This window comes from Bos indicus, chromosome 27 (genome assembly GCF_029378745.1).
Source record: "Bos indicus isolate NIAB-ARS_2022 breed Sahiwal x Tharparkar chromosome 27, NIAB-ARS_B.indTharparkar_mat_pri_1.0, whole genome shotgun sequence".
NCBI lineage: Eukaryota > Metazoa > Chordata > Mammalia > Artiodactyla > Bovidae > Bos > Bos indicus.
Window position 1 is genome coordinate 34365747 of NC_091786.1, and position 22518 is coordinate 34388264.

Here is a 22518-nt window from a genome sequence, read left to right on the forward strand (position 1 = left end):
AGATTGCTTTGGCTGTTTGGAGTCTTATGTTTCCATACAAATTTTAGAATTATTTGTTTTAGTTCTGTGAAAAATGCCATTAATAGTTTGATAGAATTGCATTGAATCTGTATTTTGCTTTGAGTACTATGGCCTTTTTAGCAATATTAATTCTGCCAGTCCATGAGCACTGTATAACTTTACATTTGCTTTTATCATCTTCAGTTTCTTTCATCTGTGTCTTATAGTTTTCCAAGTATGGGTGTTTTACCTCCTTAGATTTATTCTTAGATATTTTATTCTTTTTGATGTGATTCTAAATGGGATTGTTTTTATATTTTTTTGTTAACTTATTATTAGTGTATAGAAATGCAACAGACTCCTATTGCTTTAGTATCCTGCATTTAACAAAATGGCAATAAGTACATATCTATCAATAATTACTGTAAATGTAATTGTACTAAATGCTGCAATCAAAAGAAACAGAATGACTGAATGGATAAAAAATAGGACCTATATATGTACGTATACTGCTTCCAAGAGACTCACTTCAGATCTGCCCATGGTCAGTTGCAAAGACACACACAGACTGAAAGTGAGGGAATCAGAAAAGGTATTCCATGCAAATGGAAATCAAAAGAAAGCTGAGGTGGCAATACTTAATTATATAAGATAAAACAGACTTCAAAACAAAGACTGTTAGACAAAGGATGTTATATAATGATTAAGGGATCAATCCAAGAAGATGAAATGTTTGTAAATGTATATGCATCCAACATAGGACAAGTGGTTCAGTGGTAAAGAATCTGCCTGCCAGTGCAAGAGATGCAGGTCACAAAAGAATCGGCCATGGCTTGGCTACTAAACAAGAACGACTAACATAGGTATACCTAGTTACATAAAGCAAATATCAGGTGTAAGAGGAGACACTGACAGTAAACACAATATTAGTAAGGGACTTTAACACCTCACTTACATCTTTAGATCATTCAGACATAAAATCATTAAGGAAGGACTGGTCTTAAGCGACACATCAGACCAGATGGAATTTATAGATATAAATGCAGAATATTCCACATCAAAGCAACAGAATACACTGTTTCAGCTGCCTTGTAACATTCTCCAGGGTAGGCCACAAAACAAGTCTCAGTAAATTTAAGAAAATTGAAATCATATCCAGCATCTTTTCTGACTAGAATGCTATGAGACTAGAAATAAACTACAAGAAAAAAGTACAAAAAATAGAAACATGTTGAGGCTAAACAATATACTGCTAAACAACTAATGGATCATGGAAGAAATTAAATAGAAAATTTAAAAATACCTGTAGACAAATGAAAACAAAACACAATAATCCCAAATCCATGGGGCAAAGAAAAAGCATTTCTGAGGGAATTTTTTAATGATACAAACTTGCCTTATGAAATAAGAAAAATATCAAGCAACCTGATTTTACACCTAAAGGAACTAAAAACAGAAGAAATAAAACCCAAAGTTAGTAGAAGAAGAGAAATAATAAAGATCAGAGTATAAGTAATTGAAATAGAGGCTAAAAAATTAAAAAGATTAATGAAACTAAGAGGTGATTCTTTGAAGAGGATGAAGGAAACTGATAAACCCTTATCTAGACTCATCAAGAAAAAGAGAGAGCCCAAATCAGTAAAATCAGAAATGTAAAAGGAGAAGCTACAGCCAACACCACATAAATTCAAAGGATCATAAGAGATTATTTCAGATAACTATGTGCCAGTAAAATGGTCAAAATGGAAGAAATGTACAATTCTTGGAAATGTGTACTCTCCTAATACTGAATCAGGGAGAAATAGAAAAGATGAACAAATTGCCAGTAATGACTTGAATCAGTAATAATAGTAATAAAATTAACAACAAAAAATCCAGAATCAATGGCTTCCTTCACAGGTGAATTCACCAAACATTTAGAGAACAGTTAACACCTGTTCCTATGATAATAAACAACTGTATGTATGTGTCTTTCCCTTAATACTTTTCTGTGTATTTGTCTGTCCTTACGCCAATTCCACAGTCTTAACTAACGTACTTTTACAGTAAGTCTTAAAAACATTTTGTGTAAATCAATAAACTTTGGTCTTCTTTTTCAAGATACTTTTACTCTTCTAGGACCAGTTTGTTTCCATGTAAGTTAAAGAACTGGCATATAATTGTAGAGACTTTGATTTGAACTGTGTTGTATTCATATATCAATTTGAGGGGAATTACCTTCTTACCAATATTAGTTATGCCAGTCTGTGCACCTTGTGTATCTCTTAACTTATTCAGATCTTCTTTATTTATTTTTTCTATAGATTGCTTATTTTGATAGTTTAAAAATTTTACTTAGCAATTATATCACTAGTATAAAAATTGCAGTGGACTTTTCTGAATTATAGTTTTTATTAGAAGTTCTGAGAGTGGCTTTCTTTCCTTTGTTCTTACTTTTAGGGAGAAAGTTTTCTAACTTTTAACATTAAATATGATATTAGATATAAGCTTTTTTTAAAATAGATGTGCTTTACCATATTGAGGAAATTTATTTCTGAGCGTTTTTTTTATTGAATAAATTTGAAGTAAAATATTATAAGTTTAGGTTGTATAGTGTGTTACTGTGATATATTTATATATGTTTATGTATTGTTATCTGATTGCTGATGTGGTGATGTTTACTACATTACATAATTATAGGGATTCCCAGTTGGGGTTTGCCTGCCAATGCAAGAGACAAAAGAGATACAAGTTCAATCCCTGGGTCAGGAAGATCCCTTGGAGAAGAAACGGCCATCCACTCCAGTATCCTTGCCTGGAGAATCCTATGGACAGAGGAGCCTTGCAGGCTACAGTTCATGGGGTCTCAAAGAGTTGGATGTGACTGAGCATGTACACACACACACACACACACACACACACACACACACACACACTCGCATAAGTATAGTACATTTGTTGTTGTTCAATTGCTCAGTCATGTCCGACTATTTGTGACCCCATAGACTGAAGCACGCCAGGCTTCCCTGTCCATCACCATCTCCCGGAGATTGCTTGAACTCATATCCATCGAGTTGGTGATGCCAGCCAACCATCTCATCCTCTGTCGTCCCCTTCTCCTCCTGCCTTCAGTCTTTCCCAGCATCAGGGTCTTTTCTAATGATTCAGCTCTTCAAATCAGGTGGCCAAAGTATAAGAGCTTCAGCTTCAGCATCAGTCCTTCCAACGAATATTCAGGACAGTTTCCGTTAGGATTGACTGGTTTGATCTCTTTGCAGTCCAGGGCACTCTCAAGAGTCTTCTCCAACACCACGGTTCAAAAGCATAAGTTCTTTGGTGTTCAGCTTTCTTTATGGTCCAGTTCTCACACCCATACTTGACTACTGGAAAAACCATAGCTTTGACTATATGGACCTTTATCAGCAAAGTAATGTCTTTGCTTTTCAACATGTATCTAGGTTGGTCATAGCTTTTCTTCCAAAGAGCAAGCGTTTTTTAATTTCATGGTTGCAGTCACCATCTGCGGTGATTTTGGAGCCCAAGATAATAAAGTCTGTCACTGTTTCCATTGTTTCCCCATCTATTTGCCATGAAGTAATGGGATCAGATGCCATGATCTTAGTTTTTTGAATGTTGAGTTTTAAGCCAGCTTTTTCACTTTCCTCTTTCACCTTCATCAGGGGGCACTTTTAGTTTCTCTTTGCTCTCTGCCATAAGGGTGGTGTCATCTGCATGTCTGAGGTTTTTGATATTTGTCCCGGCAATCTTGATTCCAGCTTGTGCTTCATCCAGCCTGGCATTTCGCATGATGTACTCTGCATGTAAGTTAAATAAGCAAGGTGACAATATACAACCTTGATGTACTCCTTTCCCAATTTGGAACCAGTCTGTTGTTCCATGTCCAGTTCTAACTGTTGCTTCTTGATCTGCATACAGGTTTCTCAGGAGGCAGGTAAGGTGGTCTGGTATTCCCATCTCTTGAAGAATTTTCCAATTTGTTGTGATCCACACAGTTAAAGTGTAGTCAGTGAAGCTGAAGCATCTTTAGTGCTGTCAGTGAAGCAGAAGTAGATGTTTTTCTGGAACTCTCTTGCTTTTTCTATGATCCAACAGATGTTGGCAATTTGATCTCTGGTTCCGCTGCCTTTTCTAAATCCAGCTTGAACATCTGAAAGTTCTCGGTGCATGTACTGTTGAAGTGTATCCTGGAGAATTTTGAGTATTACTTTGCAAGCGTGTGAGATGAGTGCAATTGTGTGGTAGTTTGAACATTCTTTGGCATTGCCTTTCTTGTGTGCTTAGTCACTCAATGGTGTCCAGCTCTGCGACCCCATAGGCTGTAGCCTGCCAGGCTCCTCTGTGCATGGGATTTTCCAGGTGAGAATACTGGAGTGGGTTTCCATTCCCTTCTCCATGCCTTTCTTTGGGATTGGATATAAAACTGACCTTTCTAGTCCTGTGGCCACAGCTGTTTTCCAAATTTGCTGGCATATTGAGTACAGCACTTTCACACCATCATCTTTTAGGATTTGAAAAAACTCAGCTGGAATTCCATCACCTGCACTAGCTTTGTTCGTAATGATGCTTCCTAAGGCCCACTTGTTTTCACACTCTAGGATGTCTGGCTGTACGTGAGTGATTACATCATCGTGGTTACCTGGCTCACTAAGATATTTTTTTGTGTAGTTCTTCTGTGTATTGTTGCCACCTCTTCTTAATATCTTCTGCTTCTGTTAGGTTGATACCATTTCTGTCTCTTATTGCACCCATCTTTGCTTGAAATGTCCCCTTGGTATCTCTAATTTTCTTGAAGAGATGGCTAGTCTTTCCCATTATATTTTTTCTCTGTTTCTTTGCATTGATCACTTAGGAAGACTTTCTTATTTCTCCTTGCTAATCTCTGGAACTCTGCATCCAGATGGATATATCTTTCCTTTTCTCCTTTGCGTTTCACTATAGTAAAGTCAGAGAAGGCAATGGCACCCCACTCCAGTACTCTTGCCTGGAAAATTCCATGGATGGAGGAGCCTGGTGGGCTGCAGTCCATGGGGTCACTAAGAGTTGGACGCGACTGAGCGACTTCAGTTTCACTTTTCACTTTCCTGCATTGGAGAAGGAAATGGCAACCCACTCCAGTGTTCTTGCCTGGAGAATCCCAGGGACGGCGGAGCCTGGTGGGCTGCTGTCTATGGGGTCGCACAGAGTCGGACACGACTAAAGTGGCTTAGCAGTATAGTAAAGTAGTATTGCCTATATTCATTATATTGTGCAGTAGATTTCTATGGCTTATTTATTATCTGTTACAAGTTTGTACCTTAAATACCATCACTCTTATTCCTTTGTTTCCACAACCTCTGGTAATGAGTATTTTACTCTTTTTTTCACAGATTTAAATTTTTTAGATTCCACATATGTGTGATATCACACAATTCTTCTTTTCTCTGTTTGACTTATCTCATTAGCATAATGTGCTCAAGGTTTGTACATGTTGAAAATGGGAGGATCACTTCCGTTTTCTTGGCTGAAAAACATTCCATTGTGTGTGTGTAGCACATCTTTTTTATCTATTAATCCATTGATGGATGTTTTGGGTGTTTCTATATCTTTGGTATTGTAAATAATACTGTGATAAATACAGAGTGCATATATCTCTTTGAAATTAAGTTTTCATTTTCTTTGGGTATATACTCAGAAGTGGAATTGCTGGACCATATGTTAGGTCTATTTTTAATTTTTTGAGCAACCTCCATATTATTTTGCACAGTGGACCAATTGGTTGGACCAATTTACATTCCCACCAACAATATATAAAGCTTCCCTTTTCACCACATCCTTTCCAGTATGTGTTGTCTCTTGTATTCTTACTGATAACCGTTCTAATAGGTGGGAAGTGATGTCTCATTGTGGTTTTGATTCGTATTTCTTGATGATTGGTGATGTTGAGTGTCTTTCCATGTGCCTATTGGCCATCTGTATGTCTTTTCAGAAAAACATCTAGTTCTTCTGTTCATTTTAAAATTGGAGTGTTTTTTTTTTGTTATCAGATTGAATAAGTTCTTTATATATGTTTAATATTAACCCCTTATCTGATACATGCTTTGCAGAATTTTTCTCCCATCATGTAGGTTTTTTTTAAATTTTTTCATTTTGATAAGTGTTTCTTTTGAGGCGCAAAAGGTTTTGAGTTTGATGTCCCGTTTGTTGATTTTTTCCTTTGTAGTTTGTCCATGCTGTAGTTTGGCCTCATGCTCCAGAATTTATACCCAAGATCAGTATCTAAGGTTCTTCCCTACATTTCCTTCTAGGGGTTTCATGGTATCAGATCTTATGTTTAAGTCTTTGATCCATTTTGAGCTAATTTCTCTGGGTATCGTGGGATAGGAGTCAATGTCATTGTTTTGCATGTGTTTCTCTAGTTTTCCTGGTTGTTGAAAAGAGTATACTTTCCTCATTGGATACTCTTGACTTCCTTGTTGAATATTAGTATACCATATATGCCAGAGTTTAGTTTTGAATTCTCTGTTCCCTTTGGCTGATTGACACGTTTATTTGTGTCCCAGTATCATATTGGTGTTTGTTTTATTATATAAGTTTCAGATGTACAGCATTCTAATTAAACATCTGTATACATTACAAAGTGATCAGCACCACAAGTCTGCTTACCATCCAATGCCAAAGGGTTGACTCCCTTCACCCATTTCTCTTACTTCCTAAACCACTTCCTTCTGGTAACCACTAATCTGATTTCTGTATCTCTGAGGTTTTTTGGTTTTGTTTAGTTGGCTTTTTTGAGTGCTTTGTTCTTTTTTAGATTTTACATATGAATGAAATTATATGGTGTCTTTCTCCATTTGAGTTATTTCTCTTAGTGTAATACTTTCAAGGTTCATCCATGTTGTTGCAAACAGCAAGGTTTCAGTCTTTTTATGGATGAGTAAGTATTCCATTGACTTCCCCTGTGGCTCAGTGGTAAAGAATCTGCCTGCAATGCAGGAGACCCTGGTTGATGCCTGGGTTGGGAAGATCCCCTGGAGAAGGAAATGGCAACTCACTCCAGTATTCTTGCTGGGAAAATCCCAGCAAGGAGGAGGAGGTGTCTGACAGGCTACAGTCTGCAGAGTTGCAAAGAGTCGGACATTTCCGAGGGATGGAGCATGAAGTATTCCATTGTTTATGTATACTGGGCTTCTTTATCCATTCTTCCACCAGTGGACACTTAGGTTGTTTCCATACTTGTGCATGTTTAGTCGCTCAGTCTTGTCTGACTCTTTGTGACCCCAAGGACCCCAAGCCTGCTACCAGGCTTCTTACATGGGAGTCTCCCATGTAAGAATATTGCAAGAATATTGGAGTAGGTAGCCATTTCCTTCTCCAGGCAATCTTCCTGACCAGGAATTGAATCTGCATCTCCTGTATTACAGGTGAATTCTTTACCATCTGAGCCACCAGGGAAGCCCCTTAGGTTGTTCCCACATCTTGGTTATAAATAATGCTGCAATAAACAGAGTGCATATATTTTTTTCTAGTTAGTGTGTTTGTATTATTTGGATAAATACCCAGAAGTGGAGTAGCGGATTGTATGATAATTTGATTCTTAGTTTTTGAGTAATCACCGTAATGTTTTCCATAGTGGCTGCACCGATTTTTAGTCCTACCAATAGCGGACTAGGGTTCCCTTTTCTCTGTGTTCTCTCCAACATTTGTTATGTTTTATTTTTGATGATAGTTATTCTAAAAGGTGTGTGATATCTTATTGTAGTTTAATTTGCATTTTCTAATAATGATGTTGATCATCTTTTCATGTGCCTGTTGGCCATCTCTGTGTCTTCTTTGGAAATGTCTGTTCAGGTTGTGTGTCCATTATTTTAGTCAGGTTGTTTGTTATTGAGTTGTATATGTGTTTTATGTATTTTGGATATTAACTCCATATCAGATATATGATTTGCAAATATATTTTCATTCAGTAAGTTGCTTTTTCATTTGAGATGGTTTTCTTTGCTGTGAGGAAACATTTTAGTTTGATGTAGTCCTGTTTGTTTATTCTGCTTTTGTTTATCTTGCCTTTCAATTCAGAGTGACAAAAACCTTACCCTTATGAGATTGATATCAGTGAGATTATTGCCTACATTTTCTTCTAGGAATTTTATGGATTCATATCTTATATTCAAATCAATCCATTTTGAGTTCATTTTTCTTTATGATGTGAGGTAGTAGTCTAGTTTCTTTCTTTTGCATGTGGCCATGCAGTTTTCTCGACACCATTTTTTGAAGAGACTCTCCTTTCTCTGTAGTGTATTCTTTGTTGTAAATTTATTGTCTGTGCATGTGTGGGTTTATTTTTGTGCTCTCAATTGTGTTCCATCGATCTGTGACTCTGTGCCAGTACCGTTCTGTTTTGACTATGGTAACTTTGTAGGAAGCAAAACATACTGTTTTACTTACTGTAGCTTTATAGGAAATGGTTGTCCCTTGATATCTACAGGAGATTGGTTCTAGGACCCTTAAAGGATGCTAAAATCCATGCATGTTAAAATTCTTTTATAAATGGCACATAACCTACCAATATACGCCTACTATTTTAAATAATTTCTAGATTACTTCTAATACCTAATACAATGTAAATGCTTTGTAAATATTTGTATATAAAATGTAAATGCTATGTAAATAATTGCCAGAATGCAGCAAATTTAAGTTTTGCTTTTTGGAACTTTCTGGATTTTTTTCTGAATAATTTCAATCTAAGATTGGTTGAATCCATGGTGCATAACTCACACATATGGAGGACCAGCTATAATTTGAAATCAAAGACTGTGATACTTCCAGCTTTGTTTTTCTTTCTCAAGATTGTTTTGGCTGTTGGGGATCTTTTGTGTTTCCACATACCTGTGGCTTTTATTACTGTGGCTTTGTAGTTTAGTTAGAATTTCAGAAGCATGATACCGCCAGGTTTTTTTTTTTTTTTTCCTAGGAATTATTTTGCCTATTTGTAGTCTTTTGAGCTTCCATGCAAAGTTTAGGATTGTTTTCTCTATTATCGTGAAGAATGCCTTTGATATTTTTATGGGGATTATGTTGACTCTGTAGATGGTTTTGTGTCATATAGCCGTTTGAATAATATTAATTTTTCCAATCCATGAACATAGGATATCTTTCCATTTCTTCTTGTCTTCATATCTTTTTAAAAATTTTCTTCAGCAAAGTTTTGTGATTTTTATTAGGCAGATCTTTCACTTTCTTGGTTAAAATTATTCCTAAGTATTTTGTTGTTTTTAATACTGTTGTGAATGGGATGGATTTTTAATATTTCTATTTTAGAATCTTCATTATTAAAGGAATGTGATTGATTTCTGTATGTTGACTTTGTATCTTGCCACTTAACTGAAATCATTGAGTAACTCTAGTTTTTTGATGGTTCTTCGAGATTTTCTGTATATAGGATCATATTATCAGCAAATAACCACAGTTTTACTTCTCTTTTTATTTGGTTAACTTTCCTTTTTTTTTTTTTTGTCTTTCCCAATTACTCTAGCTAGGTCTTCAGGAAAACTGAAGGACTGAAAATACCCAGTTTCAAAACTTAATAAAAACTATAATAATGGCAATATAGTACACACAAAAAATAGACAAAGAGTTTATTAGAACACAATGGAGACCTCAGAAATAAAGTTCCAAAAACTGAATAGGCATATTGAGAGTGGGTGTTATTGCCATGTTCTTGATCTTAGGGGAAATGCTTTCAATTTCTCTACATTAAGTGTAATCTTAGTTAGCTAAGAATTTTCAATTAAAAATTAGTGTTGAATATTGTCAAATATTTCTGTTTCTATTGAGCTGATCATATGAATTTTCTGTTTTTTTTTTCTTCTATTAATATGATGCATTTCATTCATTGCTTTTTGAGTACTAACCCAGCTATCATGCAACCTTGAGATTAGCCCCACTTGGGTTATTTTATATATATATATAAACATTTTAATTTACCATTTTGTTCAGGATTATGGAACTTATTTTTAGAAGGGGATTGTGGTCTGTAGTTTTTTTCTTTTTTTACAATCTTTTCTTCTGTTTTTTTTTTTCTTTTTTTTTTTCTTTAATAGAAAATTATTTAATTAGTATACATGTGTTCCCCATCCTGAACCCTCCTCCCTCCTCCCTCCCCACACCATCCCTATGGGTCGTCCCAGTGCACCAGCCCCAAGCATCCGCATCGTGCATTGAACCTGGACTGGCATCTCGTTTCATACATGACGTTTCACATGTTTCAATGAATTATGGGCTCATAAAAAGGGTTGGAATATGCTCCCTACTCCTACCTTTTGAAATAATTTGTTTAAGATTGGTATTATTCCCGTTTATTTATTGTGAAAGAACACTCGACAGTAGATTTACCCCCTTAAATCTAACCCCCTAGAAATTTTATAGTTTTGGAATTTAATTTTAGATTTATGATCCCTTTGAATTATTATTTGTGTGTGTGTGTGTGAAATGTGTTGAGTCAATATCTAGAGTTTTTCATGTGAATGCCCAGTTGTTCCAACACCATTTATTGAAAACCTTTTCTCCACTGATTTATATTTGTTCCACTATCAAAGATTTTATTATCTCTATGTAGGTTAATTTCTGAGGTCTCCATTTTGTTCTAATAAACTATTTTATCTATTTTTTTGTACGTACTTCAGTTCAGTTCAGTCGCTCAGTCTTGTCCGACTCTTCTGCGACCCCGCAGCACGCCAGGCCTCCCTGTCCATCACAAAGTCCTGGAGTCCACCCAAACCCATGTCCATTGAGTCGGTGATGCCATCCAAGCATCTCATCCTCTGTTGTCCCCTTTTTCTGCTGCCCTCAATCTTTCCCAGCATCAGGGTCTTTTCAAATGAGTCAGCTCTTCGCATCAGGTGGCCAAAGTATTGGAGTTTCAGCTTCAGCATCAGTCCTTCCAATGAATATTCAGGACTGATTTCCTTTGTACATACTACAGTGCCATAATTATAGTTTTTATTGAGTTTTGAAACTGGTATTTTAAGTCCTGCCGTTTTCTTCCTTCTATTGCTCCTCCTCCTTCTTCTTTCTCTTCCTCAACATTATGTTGGCTACTCTGTCTTTTGCTTTTCCATATAAACCTTAGAATCAGTTTGACAATTCAAAAAACAATTGCTGGACTTTTTATTGTAATTTCATTGAACATCAAGTTGTGAAGAACTGACATTTTAACAATTCATGAACATGAACATTCTCTTCATTTATTTATACTTTCTTTGATTTTCTTCAAGTTTTATAGTTTTCATCATACAGATCCTATAAGATTTTTTTTCTAGATGTTGTTACCAAATTGAAGACGTTTCCTCTATTTCTAGTTTGCTAACATTTTTATAAGTGATTTTAGATTTTGTCAAATGCTTTCTCTACAGCAATTGTGAGGGCCATTGATTTTTCTTCTTTAGTCTATCAGTATTATTGATTGTATTAATGGATATTTGCATAATAAGCCATCCTTTCATGCTTGTGATGAATCCTACTTGGTTGTATGATGTAATTATTTTTGTACATTGTTGGATTCAATTTCCTAATTTTTTTTTTGTTGAGGATTTTTGCATCTGTGTTTATTAGATCTATTTATTGATTGATCTAGATTTATTTATGAGATATATGTTTATTGATATATAATTTTCCTTTCTTGAAATGTCTTTGGTCTTGATATTAGGCTAACACTGGCCTCATAGAACTCGTTAGGAAGCATCATGTTATCAGTGCTAGGAGAGTGATGTGTCTGTGATTCCATGGGGGAAAGGCAGTAGAAGCTCCATGTTCAGTGCTTTTCCTGAATTCTGTCCTCAGTGCTTTTTCTCTTGACTGATTTTAATTTGTATCCTTTCCATATAATAGACCATAACTGTGAGTATTAACAGCTTTCAGTGTGTTCTATGAGTTCTTCCAGTAAATTATAAAACCTGAGTGTGGTTTTGCGAATCCACTGAGCTTGTGATTGGTGAAAATGAGGACACTCTTGGGGACTGTTCTTTCTAACTTTGCAGTGGGTCTAAACTCTACTCACCCCTTTTAAATTTTTTTAAACTTTATTTTTTGACTGTATCCCAAAGAATGTGGGATCTTATTTCCATGGGGGATCTAACCCGCATGCCTTGTATTGGAAGCATGGAGTCTTAACCACTTCCTCCAGGGAAGTCCCATACCTACCTCTCCCCCCCGCCCTGATTTATTGAGGTATCATTAGCAAATAAAAATTGTATATGGTTTAAGGTTTACAGATGTACAATGTGAGGTTTTCATGTATGTATACATTGTGAAATGGTTCCCATGATCAAACCAGTTGAAATGTCCATCATCTCACACAGTTATCATTAAAAACATTTTTATCTTCTTAGCAAATGTCCCCTGTATAATGCAGTATTGTTAACTATAGATCCTGACAACAGACTCATTTTATCAATGAGAGTCTGTACCCTTTGATCTGTATCTCCCCTTTCCTCTCACCATTTAGTCACTGGAGGTGCCACTCTTCTCTGTTATAATATTTAGTTTCTAAAAAAAAGTTGTTTTATATATTCTTCCCAGTTTTCTAGTTGATTAAGAGTAAGTTCCACCATAGAATTTTAATTGTTTAAAGATGCAAAAGTCTATAAATGTTGATAGCATGCATATTCCCCCCCCAATTAAAAAACTGTGTAACATAGCTCTTGCCAAAGTTTATATTATTTCCATGACATAGTTTTATTGTGTATTCCACTCATTTATAGGATTGTGGACCTGATAGCTGTTGTGATCCTCTTACTTGTCTGATGAAACCAGAAACAGAATGCAGTGAAGGATCATGCTGTGACGACTGTCAAGTACGATTTTAGTTTGTTACCATCTTCTAAGTATAAAATGAAATGTGTCTTGGTTACTTTTGAATACAGACTCTTAGCTGTAACTCAAAATACATAACTTTTCATGTAAAGACAAAAATAAGTTCAGAGTGATGTGTCTAATTTTACGAATTATAGTTGGATGTTGAGTCCTCCTTATAATGCCATTATTCTCCCTAATGATGCTATTGGTTTTAAGCCTTGATTGCCAGCTATGACAGAATTCTTTGATGTAGAACATCTTCATTGAAAGGGACTATTTTCATTTCTTTTATCCAATATTTATATCTTTATAAAAATGATCTTTTAGGTTGTGATGGGTATTTGTGAGTATGTAATTGAAAGATAAAGCAATTTCCAATAAATGCATAAATAATGAAACTCACTAGATATAACACTTTCCAAATGCTGCATGTCAGCACAAATTTAAACTATGGATTTGTTATACAAAGACCATTTGACTTAAAGGTTATATTTTAGCTTATATGATGAAGATGTTCATTCCTGTCCCCTGTTTTACTTTTCAGCTCTTCCAACATATATGTGACAGATTCATCACATGAGAACCCCTCTATTGAATGACCTGCCACTGGTTCTGTGTTCTTCACTTTAGTTAACTGATACGGTTCCCCCTACCCACCCCTGGAATCTTACCATGGTTAATTCTTTCCTCTGTGATCTTTATAGTATAAACTAGAAGCCATCAATTAAGAAGTAGGAGATAAATGCCCAATTAATGTTCTTTATATAAATTTTAAGAATGCTATACATGAAAATGTTAATGACCCATAGGATAAGTCAGGAGAAAGTTTACTATTGGGTTCCTTATTTCCCAAAGAGTTTAGTAGTTGAACCCCCTTTTTAACCATTCTTTGCATTCTATTCTCAGTTATTTTGGTTTCACATTTTCATAGAATTACCGATATTCCATACTTTAAAACTATGGTTTGAATAAGTATATTTTATTTAGAAAGTACCTAAATTTCACAATTTTCCCTAAAGCAATAATTATCCCAAGCTAAAAGCTAATTTTCCTGCCTTCTAGCCAAAACTTGGGCTCTCATTGTATCATGTTTGTAATATACTTTTCCTTGTGCATATTCCTTACCTCTTGTTTTGGTTGATAACATTCAGTTTTTTCAATATGACTATTATAATTTTTATAAGAGGAAGATACTGAGAGACACTAATGAATAAGTACTTCATCAAGCTATACATGGAATTAGAGCAAGATTAAATATTGGTAAACACAATAATCATATATAATGCTTTACTTTTTATATTTTAATTTCTACTAGTTTATGGAAGCAGGTGCTGTATGTAGGCCCACTGCACATCCTGAATGTGATATTCCTGAGTTTTGTAATGGAAGCTCAGGAATGTGCCCGGCTGATATAACTATACTCAATGGACAGGAATGTGAAGGAGGAAAAGCTTATTGTTTTGATGGAGGCTGCCAAGATATTGATGCACGTTGTGAGAGTATATTTGGAAAAGGTATTGTTTTGTAACATCTATATAGTTGGTCCTCAATATTGTCATTAACATTACCAAGACAGTGGTCAATTAGATATATTTAAATTATTTATTCTGTTTAAAGTCTCTCTTTTGGAGAAGGAAATGGCAACCCACTCCAGTACTCTTGCCTGGAAAATTCCATGGATGGCAGAGCCTGGTAGGCTACAGTCCATGGAGTTGCAAAGATTCGGACATGACTGAGTGACTTCACTTTCTTTCTTTCTATAGTTCCTTTTAGAGAAGGAAATGGCAACCCACTCCAGTGTTCTTGCCTGGAGAATCCCATGGACAGAGGGGCCTGGTGGGGCTGTGGTCTATGGGGTTGCAAAGAGTTGGACATGACTAAGCAACTAACACACACACAAAATCTCTTTTTAGTTTTTGAACTTCTTAAGAATATGTTTAAGGTGTATGACTTAATATTTTGATATGCATATACAATATGAAATAATTGCCATAGTCATCTGTTTAACATATTGCATGTATATACCCAGTAATATGCTTGCTAGATCCTAAGGTGGTGCACTTAAATTTTTGAGAAGCCTGTCTACTGTTTTCTGTAATGACTGTGCCAATTTTCACTCCCATCAACAGTATATAAAAGTTTAATTTTCTCCACCTTCTTGCTAATACTTATTGTCTTTTTCTCTTTGATAACACACTGTCCTAAAAGGTGTGAGTTGTGGTTTTGATTTACATTTCCCTGATGATTAGTGATGTTGAGTCCCTTTTCACGTATCTGATGGTCATTTGGCTTTTATTTGGAGAAATATCCATTTAGGTCCTTTGCTATTTTTAAATCTCTTTATCTTTCTTATTTAATTATGAGTAGCATATTTTAGAAATTAATCCCTTATCAGCTATATGGTGTGCTGATTTTTTCTCCCATTCTGTAGGTTTCATTTGTGATTTGTTGCTTACTTTCTTTGCTGAGAAGTTTTTTATTTTGATGCAGTCCTTCTTGTCTATTGTTGCCTGTGCTTTTGTGTCATCCAAAAAATATTGCCCAGATTAGTACCCAAGAGCTTTCTCTCTCTCTTTTTTTCTAGTATATTTATAGTTTCAGGTAAGTTTAAGTCTCTTCAACCACCAACTTTATTGATACACAATTGACATATAACATTAATAAGTTTAAGTTGTACAACTATTGATTTGGTACTTTTATATATTTCAGAATGATTACCACCATAGTGTTAGCTAAACTTCCATTATGTCACATAATTACCATTTCTTTTTCATGGTGAGGACATTTAAGATCTCCTTTCTTAGCAACTTTCAGGTATATAATTTGATATTACTAAGTATAAACATCATGCTGTGTGTTAGATTCCAAGCAATTTTTTCATGTTATAACTGGAAATTTGTAACCTTTGAACACCTCCGCATTTTCCCCACCTTGCAGCCTGTGATAACTATTACTCTACTCTTTGTTTCTCTGAATTCAATTAGATTCCACATATAAGGGTCATCATAGAGTATTGTCTTTCTCTGTCTGACTTATTTCACTTAGCATAATGCCATGTTGCTTGGAGTCCATGTTGCTGAATATTTATATCTCATGTTTTCTTTGCTGATTCACACTGTCAGGAAGGGGGAAATTTCCCATCCTCATTGACTTCTCTGGTTCTTTTGCCTGGTCAAATAATTAAAATGACATAAGACAGATTAACTGGAGAAATAAAATTTTAGTTCATACATATGAGAATCCCACATAACATGAGAGACTCAGAGATCATATAAGAGGTTCAGAGACAGAAAGATAAAATTAATTGTATATGTTGTCCTGCACTAAGGAATGAGATAGGGTCCTGGGGCTTTTAAGGACAGGAGCATCATTCACAGGATGATAAGAAGAGCAGATGTTTGGTAATTATATATTTGCCCTGCCATCCAGATCGGGCCAGTGAGATAGAATTTATCTTTGATAATAAATCTTTTTCTGGGGGAAAAAAGTCCCTAACTTAAATTCTTCTAGGTAGTTAAGGGAAGGGTAGTATATATATATATACTTTTTGATAGCCTTTAGCTCAAAATAATCCATACGCCAGAGTGGTACATTTTTTAATTGTTTCTTTTTCTGTGCAAAAACTTTTCAGCTTGATGAAGTCCCACTTTTTATTTTTGCCTTTGTTGCTAATGCTTTTGGTGTCATATTGAAAAAGTCATTACCAAGACCCATGTTAAGTAGGTTTCCCCTTGTGTTTTCTTCTAGGTGTTTTAACGTTTCTGTTTTTGCCTTTAAGTCTTTATGAATTCATTTTTTTTTGAGCTGTGTGAGGTTGGGGATCAATTGCATTCTTTTGCATGTGGCTGTCCAGCTTTCTCAAAACTATTTGTCGAAGAGATTCTCCTTTCCTCATTGAGTATTCTTGACTCCCTTGTCAAATCTTAGTTTAGCATATTGTGGGGGCTTGTTTCTGGGCTCTCAATCTTATTCTATTAGTCTTTTTGTTTATTCTTATGCCAGCACTATAGTGTTTTAATTTCTATAGCTTTGTTATATAATTGTAATAAGGAAAGTGTACCTCTAGCTTTGTTCTTTCTCAAGATTGCTTTGTCTATTCAGGATCTCTTGATCTTTTCAATTTGTTTTTTATATTTCTATGAAAAATACCTTTGGGGTTTTGTTAGGGATTACATTGAATCTGTAGGTGGTATTGGGTGATATGGACTTCTTTTTTTCTTTATTTATTTGACTCTCTCAGGTCTTAGTTGTGGCACACAGGATCTTTGTTACAACACAGAGACTCTAGTTGCGGCACACAGACTAAGTCCTTGCGGTGTGCAGACTTAGTTGCTCTGTGGCATGTGAGGTCTTAGCTTCCTGACAAGGGATCAAACCCATGTCCCCTACATTGCAAGACAGATTCTTAACCACTGGTCCATCAGGGAAGTCCCTACATGGATATTTTAATGATGTAAATGCTTTTGACCTGTGGTAGTGGAATGTCTTCCTTTTTGTGTCTTCTTAGAGTTCTTTCATGAGGATCCTGTAATTTTCAGGCTATACATCTCTTACTTGGTTAAATTTATTCCAAAGTATCAAATTGATTTTGATGCTATTGGGAATGGAATTGAAAAAATTTTTTTTCAGCTGTTGTTAGTGTACAGAAATTCAACTAATTTCTGTATGTTGACTTTCTTTTTATTTTTAAATGCTTGATCATAGCTTTGGTTGAAGTCCAAGGTGCTTCTACTTTATTTTAAATATTTTTTCCCATCCCCATTAACTTCTCTGGTTCTTTTGCCTGGTCAAATAATTAAAATGACAGAAGACAGATTAACTGGAGAAATAAGATTTTAGTTCATACATATGAGAACCCCACATACATGATTTTAAATAGAAGCTCAGCAGGGTTTCTTTCACCATTAGCTTTGTTAGTAGTAATGCTTCCTAAAACTCACTTGACTTCACACTCGAGGATGTCCTCTCTTGAGTGACCACACCATTGTAGTTATGTGGGTCATTAAGACTTTTTTGTATAATTATTCTGTGTATCCTTGCCACATCTTCTTCATCTCTTTTGCTTCTGTTAGGTCCTTACTGTTTCTGTCCTTTATTGTGCCCTTCCTTGCATGAAATATTCCTTTGATATCTCCAGTTTTCTTGAAGAGATTTCTAGTCTATGCCATCTATTGTTTCCCTCCACTTCTCTGTGTTGTTTGCTTAAGAAGGTCTTCTTATCTCTCCTTGCTGTTCTCTGGAACTCTGAATTCAATTGGGTATATTTTCCCTTTTCTCCCTTGCTTTTCACTTCTCTTCTTTTCTCATCTATTTGTAAAGCCCCATCAGACAACCTCTTTGCCTTCTTGCATTTCTTTTTCTTTGGGATGCTTTGTTACAAATCTGTCCACAGTTCTTCAGGAACTCTACCAGATATAATCCCTTGAATCTATTCATCACTTACACTGTATTAGGAATGTGATTAGGGTCATACCTGAATGGCCTAGTGGTTTTCCCTACTTTCTTCAATTTAAGCCTGAATTTTGCAATAAAGAGCTATTGATCTGAGCCACAATTAACCCAGGTCTTGTTTTTGCTGATTGTATAGAGCTTCTCCATCTTCATCTGAAAAGAATAAAATCAATCTGATTATGGTATTGACCTTCTGGTGATGTTCATACATAGAGTCCTCTCTTGGGTTGTTGGAAAAGGGTATTTTTTATGACCAGCATGTTTTTTTTGACAAAACTCTGTTAGCCTTTGTCCTGATTCATTTTGTATTCCAAGACCAAACTTGCCTGTTATTCCAAGTATCTCTTGAATTCCTGCTTTTGCATTCAAATCTCCTATGATGAAAAGGACATCTTTTTGGTTTTAGTTCTAGAAAGTGTTGTATGTCTTCAAAGAACTGGTCAACTTTAACTTCTTACACACAGTTGCAGGGGCATAGACTTGGTTTACTGTGATGTTGAGTGGTTTGCCTTGGAAACAAATTGAGGTCATTCTGTCATTTTTTGAGGTTTCACCCAAGTACTGCATTTCAGACTTTCGTTGACTGTGAGGGCTGCTCCATTTCTTCTAAAGGATTCTTGACAATAGTAGTAGATATAATGGTCATCCTAATTAAATTTGCCTATTCCTATCTATTTTGGTTCACTGATTCCTAAGATGTTGATGTTCAGTCTTGCTGTCTCTTGCTTGAGCACGTTCAATTTACTTTGATTCATGGGCTTAATATTCCAGGTTCCTATGCAATATTGTTCTTTACAGGATCAGACTTTATTTTCACCACCAGATATATCCACAACTAAGCATTGTTTCTGCTTTGGCCCAGCCACTTCATTCTATCTGGAGCTATCAATAACTGTCCTCTGCTCTACCCCAATAGCTCTACCCCTCTTCTGACCTGGGGGCTCATCTTCTGGTGTCATATCTTTTTGCCTTTTCACACTGCTCATGGCTTTTTCCAGGGAAGAATACTGGAATGGGTTTCCATCACCTCCACCAGTGGACCATGTTTTGTCAGAACTCTTCACTGTAACCTGTCCATCTTGGGTGGCTCTACACAGCATGGTTCATAGCTTCATTGAAGGTGAAGCAAGCCCCTTTGCCACAACAAGGCTGTGATCTATGAAGGGGATTGTGCCTCATAGCATTTGATAATAAGGTAGAGGGAATCTAAATATACCATTTGGACTGTGGAAAGGCAAATTCTCTTACTTTGTAGACTTGGTCAGTATACTGGACTTATGGAAATATTTAACATGCAATTTAACATTTTCAACATATTGCCCTTTTGGTGTTTCCATATTACCATGCAAAACCCAGACTGAGCTGAGAGAAAGTCCCTAACATGAGACAGGATATTCAAGGGAGAAATTAATAATAGGGCACATTGGTATCTTTAGAAGGAATATTTTACTAATATTTGGATTAGTAAAGATAGGGTTGGATGAAGAATATTCCTAACCTGGTAGTCTCAGATTCACGACTGAACTGATTAAACACTGTCAATACTCAGAATAATGTTATTTGCCTCACAGTATGTGCACGATCACCTTTGATGGGCTAATGTTTAAAAATTGTAGAAAGAGATAGAATTAGGACAAGGCAAAAAATTGAGTGATTAAATAATATCATCTTAATTTTAATAATAATCCACTAAGGTAGATATTATTACCTACTTTTATATTTTATAGATGGTCTGTTGGACTTAGCATGGTTCATTCTGGAGAAAGTAACTTTGCTAGGTGGAACTCTTAAGATTTTCCCCATCATTACTGTGGTATTTTCTTGGAGATTCCTCCCTCTGAGTTGGATGAGAACCAGTGACTATATGGTGGACTATTGTCCCTATGATTAGTTTATACAGAAAATATGAAGGGATTTTAAAGACTTAATTAAGGTCCATAATTAGTCAACTTTGAATCAATCCAAAGGAGATCATTCTAAGTGGAGCCTCAACTAATAATATGAGCCCTTAAAAGATGAGAAATGTCAGAAGATTCTTTGGTTGGCTTGGGAGAAATCAATTCAGTTCAGTTGCTAAGTCATGTCTGACTCTCTGTGACCCCATGGACTGCAGCACGCCAGGCTTCCCTGTCCGTCATCAACTCCCAGAGCTTACTCAAACTCATTCATGTCCATCAAGTCAGTGATGCCATCCAACCATCTCATCCTCTGTCGTCCCCTTCTCCTCCTTCCTTCAATCTTTCTCAGCATCAGGGTCTTTTCCAAAGAGTCAGTTCTTTGTATCAGGTGGCCAAAGTATTGGAATTTCAGCTTCAGTACCAGTCCTTCCAATGAATATTCAGGACTGATTTCCTTTAGGATGGACTGGTTGGATCTTCTTGCAGTCCAGGGTACTCAAGAGTCTTCTCCAACACCACAGTTCAAAAGAATCAATTCTTTGGCACTCAGCTTTCTTTGTAGTCCAGCTCTCACATCCATACATGACTACTGGAAAAACCATAGTTTTGACTCAGTGGACCTTTGTTGGCAAAGTAATGTATCTGCTTTTTAATATGCTGTCTAGGTTGGTCATAACTTTTCTTCCAAGGAGCAAGCATCTTTTAATTTCATGGCTGCAGTCACCATCTGCAGTGATTTGGGAGCCCCAAAAAATAAAGTCTGACACTGTTTCCATTGTTTCCCCACCTATTTGCCATGAAGTGATGGGACCAGATGCCATGACCTTAGTTTTCTGAGTGTTAAGTTTTAAGCCAACTTTTTCCCTCTCCTCTTTCACTTTCATCAAGAGGCTCTTTAGTTCTTCTTCACTTTCTGCTTTAAGGGTGATGTCATCTGCATTTCTGAGGTTATTGATATTTCTCCCGGCAATCTTGATTCCAGCTTGTGCTTCTTCCAACCCAGCATTTCTCATGATGTACTCTGCATATAAGTTAAGTAAGCAGGGTGACAGTATACAGCCTTGATGTACTCCTTTCCTGATTTGGAACCAGTCTGTTGTTCCATGTCCAGTTCTAACTGTTGCTTCTTGACCTGGATACAGATTTCTCATGAGGCATTTCTTTAAGAATTTTCCGCAGTTTGTTGTGATCCACACAGTCAAAGGCTTTGGCAAAGAAATAGAGAAAAACAATAGAATGGGAAAGACTAGAGATCTCTTCAAGAAGATTAGAGATACCTAGGGAATATTTCACGCAGAAGACCTAACAGAAGCAGAAGATATTAAGAAGAGGTGGCAAGAATGCATAGAAGAACTATACAAAAAAGATCTTCATGACCCAGATAACCACGATGGTGTGATCACTCACCTAGAGCCAGACATCCTGGAATGCAAAGTCAAGTGGACCTTAGGAAGCTTCACTACGAACAAAGGTAGTGGAGGTGATGGAATTCCAGTTGAGCTATTTCAAATCCTAAAAGATGATGCTTGGAAAGTGCTGCACTCATTATGCCAGGAAATTTGGAAAATTCAGCAGTGGCCACAGGACTGGAAAAGGTCAGTTTTCATTCCAAACCCAAAGAAAGATAATTCCAAAGAATGTTCAAACGACCACACAGTTGCACTCATCTCACACACAAAAGTTATGCTCAAAATTCTCCACACCAGGCTTCAACAGTATGTGAACTGTGAACTTCCAGGTGTTCAAGCTGGATTTAGAAAAAGCAGAGGAACCAGAGATCAGATTTCCAACATCTGTTGGATAATCAAAAAAGCAAGAGAGTTCCAGAAAAACTTTTACTTCTACTTTATTGGGAGAAATAAGCAGCCATTTTTGTGAGAGGGCCATGTCATTAGGACCTGAGCAGGAGTTCCTAGGGCCAAGAGCAACCCCTGGCAGATAGTAATAAAATGAAGCAACGGCTACAAAAAAATGAATTCTTCACAGCCAATGATGTTGGAAGAGGACTCTAGACTCAAATGAGGCTGTAACTCCGGCCAGGAACTTTATTTCAGCCTTGAGACCCTGAACAGATAACCTGAATGGGCTTTGCCACACTTTCAGAAACTGTGACATGGGTGTTGTTTTAAGATTTTGGTAATTTTTTACACAGTGATAGAAAGCTAATACAATAACAAAGGAAAAAGAGGTAAATATGTATGGATTGGCAATTTCGGTCCCTTCACTTCAGACTTTCTGAAGGTATGAAGTTTCTTTAATGAGTTTTTTTTTTTTTTTTTTTTTTATAGACCTGGCTTTTTATACATTCCTACTCAGAATCTAGGAGAACAAGAATAGTTTT

At 36.1% G+C, this 22518-nt stretch overlaps 1 protein-coding gene across 5 annotated transcripts in view; it reads left to right on the forward strand.

The window, feature by feature from the left end:
- The window catches only part of ADAM32 (ADAM metallopeptidase domain 32), a 174347-nt gene that overhangs the window by 87186 nt on the left and 64643 nt on the right, over positions 1-22518 (forward strand). For all 5 annotated transcript variants that reach the window (XR_011564439.1, XM_070781446.1, XM_070781445.1 and 2 more), the window contains 2 exons: positions 12735-12827; positions 14144-14342. Coding sequence is in view for 4 of the 5 variants with exons in the window: in XM_070781446.1 (XP_070637547.1) it covers positions 12735-12827; positions 14144-14342 (292 nt within the window). In the remaining variant the exon portion in view is untranslated. The remainder of the gene's footprint in view (positions 1-12734; positions 12828-14143; positions 14343-22518) is intronic.